This window comes from Lemur catta, chromosome 9 (assembly GCF_020740605.2).
Source record: "Lemur catta isolate mLemCat1 chromosome 9, mLemCat1.pri, whole genome shotgun sequence".
In the NCBI taxonomy this organism is placed as follows: domain Eukaryota; kingdom Metazoa; phylum Chordata; class Mammalia; order Primates; family Lemuridae; genus Lemur; species Lemur catta.
Window position 1 is genome coordinate 14647758 of NC_059136.1, and position 12784 is coordinate 14660541.

General features: G+C 41.6%; 1 protein-coding gene across 2 annotated transcripts in view; it reads right to left on the minus strand.

Annotated features, from left to right (window-relative positions):
• IGF1R (insulin like growth factor 1 receptor) overlaps positions 1–12784 on the minus strand; it is a 281778-nt gene that overhangs the window by 50123 nt on the left and 218871 nt on the right. For both annotated transcript variants that reach the window (XM_045561532.1, XM_045561533.1), the window contains exons 3-5: positions 9544–9856; positions 5812–5960; positions 3265–3409 (exon numbers count right to left, since the gene is read on the minus strand). In XM_045561532.1, the coding sequence (XP_045417488.1) occupies positions 3265–3409; positions 5812–5960; positions 9544–9856 (607 nt within the window). The remainder of the gene's footprint in view (positions 1–3264; positions 3410–5811; positions 5961–9543; positions 9857–12784) is intronic.

Below are 12784 nucleotides of genomic sequence, written 5' to 3' on the forward strand. Positions count from 1 at the left end.
GAATTTTCCAGATAACAATGATTTTCTCTTATGTAAGGGCTTAAAATTAGTCATTTTACAGAAATCTCATACACGTGGATTAGAAAATCTGTTTTCTTTGTAAACAGCAGAACCTTGATTTTCTTAATATCTAAGGTTATTACTGTAGAACTACATAACATTACACACTGTAAACGCTGTTTACTGGAGGAAACCATGGCCGTCTTGGGTTTTTCAGTGATTGATCACCTGCCCTCCGTTCTGACGTGATTCTGCCTGTATCTGTCACCAGCCTGGAAATCAGGTTACTAAATCAGCTCACACTGAGTGTGACATAAAAGTAAATAGGCTCTGAGTGAGGACTAAGGAGCTCTAGTCTAGGTAACATGCTGGAGTTTCCCGTTCTGGACTACTTAGGAGATTTTCTGAGAAGGATCTCAGTGACACTGGAAAGCCAAGGTTGTCAGCGTTGAAGAATCTCTGCACTTTGAAGTGTTCTGCTCTCCATCAAAAACAGAAGGCTACAGAACTTGCATCCTATAGAACCAAATGGAAACTTAAGGCAGCAGTGTGACAAGGAAATATTTAGGAAAAAAAAAATCAAAGGACTTTGGGGATAAGCACACAGTAAGGGATAAAGCAGTGGTTTCCAATCTCTGATGTGTGCTCAAAGTGCCTACCTAGCAGTCTTCAGAAAAGCACTGATGCCTGGATCCTACCCCCAAACACACCTACTAAATTGGGGTGCAGTGCAAGTTGGGCATCTGGACTTCTCAAAAGCCCCCCAGATGATTCTAACATGTGGCAAAGTTGGAGAAACTGAGATAAAAGTTATCTTGAGTTAAACCAAAGGCACACTGAAATTAAAATTTCAGACAGCTCTGCTAACACTCTTCTACTGAAAAGCCTTGAATAGGTTCCATGGCCTACCTGAATTATAACCTCTATGGTAGGGCCCATCATAACATCTTAGGTAGTATCAATACCACCTACCTCTCTGGCATTATTTGCCCAACAGGCCCCAGAATGCCCCAACTCGTTGTCTTTGCTCCTGCCACCCTTCTCTGAATTCCTTCTTCAACCTCTGCTTTCTGGGTGTTTCTGGAAACACTTCAAGGCCTCTCTCAAATGCCACCTCTTCTCAGAAGTCTGTCTGATCTTCTCAATTAGATATCTGACTCTTTGTCATGCCCAGGGCACATTTCTTTCTTTCCCCTGTGGCACTCAGCAAGTTCTGCTTTGCGCTGTTGACATTTATCTGTTTGTCATATCCCATCTTTCCCTCCTTCCCTCTGATTCTTTCCTTCTTGCAGAAGAATTGGAGGGAGTAGGTGAAGGGGTGGAAACTAACTCCATCCCCGAGTGTGAGGAGGAGAAAGAAAGAGTTGAGTTGTTGCTACTGGTCACAGCTGAAATAAAAAGAGTTCTTGGGGAGTTCATCATAAGTGAGGACAAGCTACACCTTTTTGGGTAAGGAAGGCAGGTGAGAATAAACAACTCCTATCACAAGGTGCAAGATTCTCAATAGCCCAGCTAAACTGAGAGCTTCCAAGAAGCAGCACATGGGAATAAAAGACTGGAAGCCCAGCATCCTCAGAGCTACAGGGCTATTGGGCAGCAGCAGGCTCGGAAAACCCAGGCCCATTTGGCCTTCCCTCCCAGCTAAAATGCTAACAGCAGGGCAGGGGCTGAAGCTTTCCTGGGACGCTTCCCAGACATCAAGCAGTAATATGCATCCTTAAAAAGATCCCACTGATACTTCAGGTTTTATGAGTTTCAGATAATGAGAAATACATCATAAATATTCTTGCACATAAAAATCAGAATTTAATTTTCAGCTACTTTTAAGTGCATAATACTTTTAGTTAATGTACAATGAAAAGGTAATCACATCATGTAATAATTCCTAATAAAATTAATTAAACTCTGCTCTCAGCTTTCACCTCTACGTCTATCACTTGCCTGGTTTAAAAAAAAGCGTATCTTAAGCAGCACAAAAAAAAAAAAAAAAATTGACAGCTACCAATCTGCCAAAGATAAAGGGCTTGCCGATACCAGGGATTCCAGAAACTCAAACCTACTTAGAGGGAAAGAAAAAACCTGACCTAAAATTCATTTTAAAATTTAATACAATAAACCACCACCATCACCTTGAATTGGCAGAGCCTGAACTTGCCACATAAGTGACTGAGACGCTCTGGGGCCGGATCTACAACTAGCAAGAAGTTTTTCTAAAGAATCAGTGTTCCCAGTGGGGAGGACAGTGTGCTTTTCAAGGATGGAATGAAGAGTTGCCCTCTCTCTTCAGCTATATCAGATGATGGAATTTTAAGAATTTAAGACTGACCAAGAGTTAGTCTGAGAAAAACAGGGAGGCTGTAAAGAAACCCTTATGTGGTAACTTTATCCAGTTGGGGCAGATAAATCAGCAAGGACAACCTTTCCCATGACCTGCCCACCTCTTTTTTCCCCTAAATTATTTTCCCAAATTCTCTTTAGAAGGAACTCACTCCTTAATTGATGACTCCTTTTATTTCAAAGCATTAGCTTAAAGCCAGGAAAGAGCTGAACTTAAAAGGGAGAACGTGAAAAGTACATATGCAAAGGTACACACAGACTGACGGCTGGGAAGAAATTTGTGTATGCAGTACGTACCAGCTTTCATCCTCCAGTGCAAAGCCCACGGCTGTTTTAAAACCCCTATCACAAAGCATAATCCTGCAAAGGCAAAAATTCTAGCAATAGTGCAAATCCTATAAGCTAATCAATAAAAACAATTTTGTGAATCCAGATTTCTTTATAACAAAACGAAACTGTCCACACTCCTTCAATTCTCGTATGTTGCAGTATTTTAAAAGATGGACTGGTTTGGATGCAGGAGAGTGCAGTATCCGGAGGCAGACAGGGGTCATGTAAATGATGGGTTTCACCAGGAGGGAAGCGCTTCAGACTCTTGGCCCCAAGGAGCCCCAGGAGCATCCCTGTCTGCTGTCTCACTGGCCACAGTCAGACATGCAACCCTTGAACGACAAGGCATACCCAGTAAGAATGAAAACATCTCTGTTTTCCAAAACAGCAACATCTTAAGGATGGAGAATAGTGACTCTACACAAGGCCCTACTCGAGGAGATGGGCCATCACCCAGGCAGCACCGGCAATCCCGTGGCTTCTTCCTTTCTTCTATTTGACAAGGAAGGGCTCTTACCTTAGGAACACAGAGTTTTACAAGTACACTGCTTATTTTGTAACAGGAGAGTGTCAGCTCAGGAAATCTGAAGCACTTACCCTTCTAGCTGCTCCTCTCCTAAGATCAGGCGGAGGTTTTTCAGGAAGGACAAGGAGACCAAGGCGTGGGAATGGCGAATCTTCACGTAGCCCGTCACCACCTCGATGAGCCCCATGAAGTTCTCCAGTTCCGAAGCAATGTTATCTACATTAAAAGGGGGCCGTGTCATTAAGTGTTCACATGGTATACAGGTGACATGCTCGGACTCTTACAAATTGTGTGGAGGGCAATTCAATGGCAGGTGCCCACTGAGATGCTCAGTCTCCTGGCATGGGACCAGCCGCCCCTTATCAAACACACCCGTCCCCAGCCTTCACTTTCAACACTACTCCTGGGATGAGGCCTCCTGGGCAGGGGAAGGGAGGTTTCTAAGAGGCTGGGTACTGCAGCTCCCAAGCTGATTAAGAGAATGTAAAATCATAAATACCAGACTGCCAATTAGCTAAAGCTGACAGACTTAGGGAACATCTTTTACTCTGCTCTGTCAACAGACAGAGATAGTACTGCCTCCACAGTACAGGGGCATGACTAAATAAACAACATTTTCTTGGTCTCATTAGGAACTGCCTTTGCTGCGTTTCTAACTCCTAAGATACAGGGATCTATATTTAAAGGTTTCATCCTACTAAGACTGGAAGAAAACATACCAAAAGTTAACAGTAGCTGTCTGCAGGTAATTTTAATAAAGTCATTTCCGAATTTCTAAGTTTTCCATAATGCTCATGTATTGCTTTTGTAATTAGAAAATACTTGGAAAAACTAGTTGATAATACAGATGTAAAAAAAAAAAACAAACCATGATATATAAACCATGAATTTCCTTTCATCTTGTTTAGCCTACCTTTTTCTCATAGCAAATAAAAAACAAACTTCAGTTCAACTTATGCCAAAATTATAATAAAGACTATAATTACTTGGGTGTGGTTCAATTAATGGGATTTTACTGTGCATGATTTATGAAGACTTATTTAATAAAAGGTTCTATTTGCTTTGAATTGATAAAAATAAAAGACTAGGGGTACTTTCCTGAAGGATAAGGCCTGACATTTAATTCACAGTTTAATGGCTTTCCAAGAGAAATCAAGGGGAAATACAAGTTGAGAAGACAAGAGTTTCCTTGCAGTTGAGTTTTAAGGATGCGATCCTAAATTTTAAATGTGGGACAGGAAGTATGTCTCTTAGTTCAGACTGGGAAATCTCCTTTCCAATGAGATGTCCCATCTTCCTAAATACAACTATTCTCCTGCACTGGACATAAACTGGAAGGTACATTTCATCATCATACATGAATATGAACCAATTCCTTCCCAAATGATTTCTCTGTGGATTTAATTCATGGATCCTGTTTTTTTTTCTTCAGGATAGGAAGATTAAAAAAAAGAAGGTTTAGGCACTTAAAATATACGTTCTAAGGATAAGTAAATCAAAAGTAAATGAATAAATGCAGGTAGAGTAAGAAAGAATGAAACTTTGGAAGTACCATGAGGGTCAGGGAGTTCTTGCTGTGGGGAACAGAGTTACCCTGCTTTGGAGGGGTAGGAGTTGGGGTGCACTGTAGAAAAACAAGGGAATATAAAAAAATTCAAAAGAACAAAGCAAAAACTTGTTTCTGTTATTTCTAAACCATAAGAATATAGTTTACTCATTTATCAAATATTAAGAAAAAGTAAATTCACAAAATAAACACATTGGTCATTTTTCTTCCTCAAACTGTAAAAAAAAAAAGAAAAGACTTCTTTGCAAAAAAACTTACAAAAAAAAATTTCTTTCAACATCAGGGTCTTTTACTGTATTCTAGCTTATCAAACTATCAGTCCACTGGCCAAGCGGTCCCTGTGGTAAAGAATTTAAGGCACCATTACTAGAAGCCCTTGTCCATTAAAGATCAGAAGTGACAAGATCATAGACTAAGTCAGTGGAAAGTGCTTGGCACAAATGCAACTTAGAAGCTACTTGCCAGGAATGTCATAAAAGTGCAACTAAAGGTGATTCTACAGGGCTGAGACTACAGTTTTACATACACGATGGTGCACACTTGTATCTTTCTGGCTCTCAGAAGTAAATTTGGGGATCTACTACTCTTTTGAACTTAGTATAATTTTAATGTGATAGCTATCATTAAGTTCTTCCCTTTGCTCAGTCTCCTCAATAAATCCAAGTAACCGAACTTTTGAGAGTTAAAGATGTGCGGATGTGGCTGCAGCTGGAGTCTGCTGAGTCACACCTCTGATCCAAGGGCCTCTGCTGGGGTTTGTTTGTCGGGACTTGTCTCTTCTGTGCGAGATATGACTAATAGAAAAACGAAGAATGATGACCCTCTTTATAGGAATAAATGATGTGCCAACGGCTAAAAAGCAGATTGCCTTTAAATCTGTTTTTTATCTTTGAGGGAAACTCAAAGGAGCGACGTCATGCGTGAGGCTTACGCACCATGTTGTTTTTCTAAGCCCATACTTCAGTGGTGATTCAGGGACAGTAGCACAAAAAGCATCAACAAAAGAAAACCAAGAGATCTAGCCATTCTTCCAGTGGGATGGAATACTTACTGCCTCGTCGGATATTAATGAGCAAATTGCCCTTGAAGATGGTGCATCCTTGGAGCATTTGAGCAGAAGTAACAGAATCAATGGTTTTTGTTTTTTTTTCTTCCTCACAGACCTTGGGGCAAGGACCTTCACAAGGGATGCAGTACATGCTGTTAAAGATAAAGATTAACCAGTCAAAAACAGAGAATTGAGTCTGTCTCCTTGCATTAAAAAACTATAAGGATATGCTTTTTAGTTATTAATATTACAGCACGCATTAAAAAATGCAAATATTTTGAAGCGTTCAAGTGGTCACATGGTATCTCATCACCAAGCCCACCCAGGATAAGCCACTCAAATTGCAGCTACAAGGAGAAAGTGCCTGCAAAGGAAAAGCATGCTGCTCGTTTCCAGACTATACACATGACACATCCTTGAGGCACGTGCATATCATATGCTATTGACTGGTGACCCAGCTGGCTCCATGTGGGAGAGACAGCACCACAGAAAGAAAGCTCTGGGGGCTACAAGGGAGAACAGTCCTGCTCTCCGATGTTGTGGCCCTTGCCTGTACTCCTGGAGTAGCTGAGAGAGTCGACGGGGACAGCAAAGGGACTGCAGTGTCTCTGCCACTAACCGGAGTCCAACTCCTGCAGTCAGTGTCTCAGCAGAGCCCAGTGAGGGATTCCAAAAGGCATGTGATGTGATATAGCACACAGATCTGTCATTTTCTTGCTAAAGCACAAATGAAATTATTTCTTGAGAGTGTTTTGCAGAAACTTGTAAATTGATCCAAATGTTGTTTGCACTGCACATACAATAAAAGGAATTTCCATTACTTTGTCATGAGCTCCTATTTCAAATACTATCCTGAATGTGCCACAAACCACCAAGAAGTCAGGGATGAGTAAGACCCGCACTTTTCCTGCTTATCTACCATTACTTAGGAAATAGACAAAATGCTAATCTACCAGCTGAACCCTGGGGATCTGTAACTGTATACAGAACAAAGGTCAGAAAGTTGGGTTGATTTCCAAACAACATAAATGGTACAACCTTACGGGATGTGTGTGTAATAGGACAGTTAAGTTAGAGAGCCATTATATTTATCTTGTTGTTCTTAAATGACATTTTAAACTTCATGAAATAAAAAACATTCAAGAAAAACAGTGTAAGTTATAGCTCTTTTTATTAAAATCCCTTTCCCCCACCCCCAACCATTATTTCATATCTAAGACCAAAGATGCAGGGTTTTATTTTGTTTAAAAGATTATGGGTAAACAAAATTTCTCTAGCATTGCTTATTTCATGTTGGATGAACGGGGTTCAAGATCTCCAAAGGGTCTCATAGGAACTGGACCTACCCAAAGAGGGGGAGAGTCTTCCTCCCCCTACATCACATTCAGCACTCTCATTTCTAACCTGTGTAGTGACCTTTCAGCACTTTTTTTATCTTGATTTTTCTAATTTACCTACAGACCATATAATCCTCTACCCTACCTTTTAAAAAAATTATTTTGAAATAATTATAGATTCACAGAAAGGTGCAAAGATAGCACAGACAGGTCCTGTGTACCCTTCATCCAATTTCCTCCAATGGTTTCTACGTCTTACATAAAAATGCAATATCAAAACCAGGAAATTAACACTGGTACAGTGTGTGTAGTTTTGGGGCACCTTATCACTGTGTAGATTTGTGTAATCACCACTGCAATCAAGATACAGAATGATTTCATCACCACCAAGATCTCCCTGGTGCTACCAGTTCATAGTCACTTTCCCCAATTCTAGCCCCTAATATTCCTAACTCCTCGTGACCAATAATCTGTTCTCCATCTCCACAATTTTGTCATTTTGAGAATGCTATATAAATGGAATTATACAGCGTGTGACCTTTAGAGATTGGCATTTTTCACACAGCATAATGTTCTGGAGATCCACTCAAACTGTTGTGTATTTCAATGGTTTGTGCCTTTTCATTGCTGTGTAATAGTCCATGGGGGATGAATGTACCACAGTTTGTTTAACCAATTACCTATTACAGGATGTATGAGTTGTTTCCAGTTTGGGGCTTTTACCAATAAAACTGCCATGAACAATGTTGTACATATTTTTGTGTGGATGTAAGTTTTCATCTCTCTGAGATAAATGTTCAGGGATGCAACTGCTGGTTTGTAACATAAGTGCATGTTTAATTGCTTACCATATTTTATTCAAACAGAAAAATTTGAACAAAACACCTCTGTTAAATTGTCTGGGAATCATCTAGCACTTAAAGAATGTTTTAAGGAAGTGTTCTGATTGCATGTTTATAGATTAAGATTCCTCACATTTCACATGACAAAGATGATATCACACTGAGTTTGTGGACAAGCTACCCTTTCCTTGCTTGCACCCCCAGAAGGAAGGTGATGTCTGAATCGTGGCTGAGCCTCAACTTGCTTCCAGGCACTGCCCCTGGGCCCAAGATGTGTACTGGTAAAAACCCTTTTACATACTAAGGCTGCCAATAAAATGTAAGATGTGGTAGACTTATTTTGGGTGGAATATGAATACTTTATGGCTCATTGGAGTCCTCAACCCATTTATAATTTTTAAATTTTTGAGTAATATTTTTCTTTTTACTATTGTAATGGTTATAGAAATTATAGGAGGCAGAAACTTGCTCTACATGTATAAAAGAATGAGTTTTACTTTTGATTTGACAGTAAGGTTATAGTAGGAGCAACATCTTTAAATATTACACCAGAAAAAGAACCTCTTTTATGAACATTTGCTTGATGTAGCTTACAGAAATGAACTGCAACAAAAATTATATTCAAAATTGATGTTTACTTTTCTAATGGTATTTTATATTTGTAGAATAGTTTTATTTTGAAAAACCCAGAAATGTACAGGTCCCCTGGTGCTAACCATGAAGGAGGCATTTGGCCCATGATGATAGAACTTTCCTAAAAGTTCTTTGTCTTGCTCCAGGAGAGGAAATAGCAATCCCAAACCTACAATATTCTTTTGCTTCCACAGTTACACCCCTACATTTTGTAACAATGTTAGGCATCTAATTTTCAAAAACATAAACCAATGCCCAATCTACAGAGGTCCAGTCCGCACCCACAAGAGTTTGTTATAAAGAACAACATTTGTTATAAGGAACAACTTTGCTTCCCAAGCGAAGCCTCAAAGTTCAGGAAGGAAAGTGAGGGACAGAAAGAATCCCAAGGGAGGGTTGAGGTGAAAAGGGGAGAGGAAGGTGCTGATGGAAAACAGCACTCACTCTCACCTGCTGCTAGTTCGGGCACGGGGCCTGCAGTGGCACTCAGGGGTGTTTGGGGTCTGCCTGCTGGCTCCTAGGAAGGTGGTGGGGGCTTGTTTTGTCTTCCTTCTTGCACTTCCAAAGACTTCACCAGGCTAGCAACACCCGGGTGTGGAAAATCTAAAACTACAGTCCCCCTCCCACCTTTAGGGCAGCTCAGCAAGTGAACGGAGAGATCATGATCTCTGGGTACCTGAGCCAGCAAGCCGGGTACTTGATTTTAAATGGCCAGGTGGGACACTTTAGTAATAAAACATAAAGCAAACTGGGGGGGGGGGGGTACCGTGCCAATTGCTCCTAGATCTCATCAAAAATTTAAAAGACCAGTCCTCTCCGATGGACCCATCATCTCAGTTAACCTCGGACGGCCCCACCCGGATGGAACAACTGACGGTCTCCCCCCCTTTCCGTTCCCTGGGGAGCACGTGAGCGCCACTGACCTCTGCGTGCCATTGCGGATGAAGCCCGAGGGGCACTCCTGCATGCACTCGCCGTCGTGGATCACGAAGCCCTCGGAGTCGCTGCTCTCGGCGCTGGGGATGTTGGCGCAGAAGTCGCGGTCCACGCAGCGCCAGCCCTCGAACCTGTAGGTGCCGGGCGGGCAGGCGGGCACGCAGACGCCGGCGTAGTAGTAGTGGCGGCAGGCCACGCAGGCCGTGGCGTTGTCGGGCGCGCTGCAGCTGCCCAGGCACTCGGGGTGGCAGCACTCGCTGTTCTCGGTGCACGCCCGCTTCCCGCACGCGCTCGGGCACACTGTGGGGACAGAGGGGAGAGGGCGGTGAGGCTGCGCGAGGGGTGCACGGCTTTCTCCGGACCTGGCCGGCAACCTTCTGGGTCATTCCTGCTACCACCACCGCCACCCCTAGGTCCATCCCTGGGGGGCAAAGCAAAACCCTCCACGAGACCCCCCTCCCTCCACAATCACTGTTCTTTCACCCTGAAAAGGTGGAAACTTACTAGATGCTCGTGGTGGTTGGAGAAAGAATTCTCAGAGTTTAGATTAGAAAGAAGTGCAAAGTTTATCAGAGAGAGAGGGAGGAGGGAGTGGCCATGGCACACGGAGAAAGGGGTGAAAATGCCAGGCAGCTGAGGAAAAGCATTCAAGGGTAAGGATGGCTTTCTTCCCCTCTGCTTTAGCAGACTGTTCACAGGAGCAGCTGTGGAGCTGCGGTGTTTGTTTTTTCTTTTTCCTTGTCTCTGTGAAGCCAGCTTATCTTGAGTCCTTGAAATGTGTTTCTTGCAGGAACTGAGGCAGAGAGCTGGCGTGGGCAGCTCCCATCCCTTCGAGTTAGACCACAGGTGTTAAATTAAACAAAACAAAGGGGGTAGTTGTGAGGTCCCCCTGCCAGGGGCAATTATGTGCTGTGAGTTTATTTCTCTTACTCTTCTGTTTGATAGTTTATTTTCCTCTGTTACGTTATTACTAAGACTGCCTTTCACACCCCACATTAGATCTGCAGAGAGTAGACGGGTTTAAAGTGCAGTCTCTCGTATGTAGTCCTTGCTTGTTCTGGGACAAGTCATTCGCTTCTTTCTGTGACCTTGATCCTCTCTTTTCTCATCTGTAAAATGAGGGTGATAATGCCCACATTAGAAGGTTACCTGAGGTGCAAGTGACCGTGTGGAAGCCCTACATGAATAATAAGGTTTATTAGTACTTTAAAAGGCATTAGGAGGCCAGGTGCAGTGGCTCACGCCTGTAATCCTAGCACTTTGGAAGGTCCAAGTGGGAGGATTGCTTGAGGTCAGGAGTTTGAGACCAGTCTAACTAAGAGCAAGATCCCATCTCTACAAAAAAATAGAAAAATTAGCAGGTCGTGGTGGCGTGTGCCTGTAGTCCCAGCTACTCAGGAGGCTGAGGCAGGAGGACAGCTCAAGCCCAGGAGTTTGAGGTTGTAATGAGCTATGATGACACCACTGTACTCTAGCCCAGGTGACAGAGTAAGACCCAGTCTCAAAAAATATATAAATTAAAAAAAAAGGGCATTATGCTCTGCTCATCTGCATTTCAAATATGTTCCTTCCTCAAAACTCCTTAAAAGCTTCAGTGTGCAGAAATGCTTGTTTATTTTGAAAATGATTAAACCTGTGTAGTAAAGATGATACCATTTAGGTTTACAAAATGGCTTTAGAAATATTTGTGTCTGCTTGTATCATATGAAAGACAAGTGATGATAACTTCTTCGCACAGCCTAACTTTGTTAGTTCATGCAGAAGTCAACATGTCTGGTGGTCATTCTCAAGTCCAGGAACTTGGGAGGTGGGTGAGCAGTGTCTCTGAGCCCAGGGGACCTCGAGATATTAGAAACCATCTCCTCTAAACCCCTCCATGCTAAAGTTAAGTGAAATCAGTGTTTAATAACCACAGATCCACAGTGCACATCTCAAATAGATGAACTGGTATTTATTTCCATAACACTGTTGTCATGATCACACTCTATGGGCCATTAGTCTTACTTATAAATTGAGTATAAATCACCAAAATATGAAATCTGATTTACATTACACATTTCCTACTTTTTGAGTTGGAAAAAAATATAAAATTATTTAAATATGTATATTTTTGACTCTGACATACTATATTAAATTATTAAAATTATTTAAATATGTATCATTTTGACTCTGGCAATGTTGAGTGAAGATTCTATAATTTTTTCTTTATAATAAAAATGTATAATCAAAAAATCAGAGATGACAAACAAAAAGAGAATATCCAGAACATGCACGTTCACCTACTCACAAATGACCCCTTTATTAATACCTTCATGCAGACTCTCCCAGATCCTTTTTTATGCCTGTACATGGACACATAAATACAAATACCTATAAAAAAGGACCAGGCCATTCTGGAAAACATTTTTAACACAATATATTGTGAATTACATAATTATTTAACAGCAGTATTACATCCCATTGTACAGTATATTATAAGTTACACCTGTCTCCTACTATTAGACATTTTCTGTATGCCCAACTTTTTATTATTATAATCAGCACTGCAATCTTCTGAGTATCCTTAATATTTCATTAGGATCAATTTCCAGAATTAACCTTGCTGGGTCAAGCTGTTCTCCGGAAAGTTTGCACCAATTTACACACCCACTATAGTTGTGCCCAAGAGTTCCTATTTCACTGCAAACAGGTGAATTTAAAAACAGATATCCGAACTTGGACATTCACATGAATAGCGTCACCTCTGTAGAAAATAGACTAATTCTCTTGATATGTCAAACAAAACAATTTTGCAACTTTCTTTTTGAAATGATCCTTTGGCAGAGACAAAAGTTTCCCTTCCATTATTTACTCTTTGTATCCTTTTTGGTAATTTTTAGTTAGGAATATTGCCATCTAACTGGAGACTACATCTCCTAGCCTTCCCTGTAGCTAGAAGGGGCCATATGACTTAAGTTCTGGTCACAAGCAAACTTTTTGACTGGAACTTTCTGGAAGACTCATTAGAACAGAGAGGGTATGCTCATCCTTCTCCTCGCTGGCTAGAATGCAGGAGTAATGCATGGAGCTCAAGCAGCAAGCCTGGGCCATGAGGTGAAACATAAGAATGGTGGGGAGCAAGATAAAAGGAACTTGGTCCCTCATGGCTATGGGGCCATTAGGCTAACCCTGGACTGCTTACCTCCAGATTTCTTTAGACGGGGGAGAAACAAACTTTTATCTTGTTTA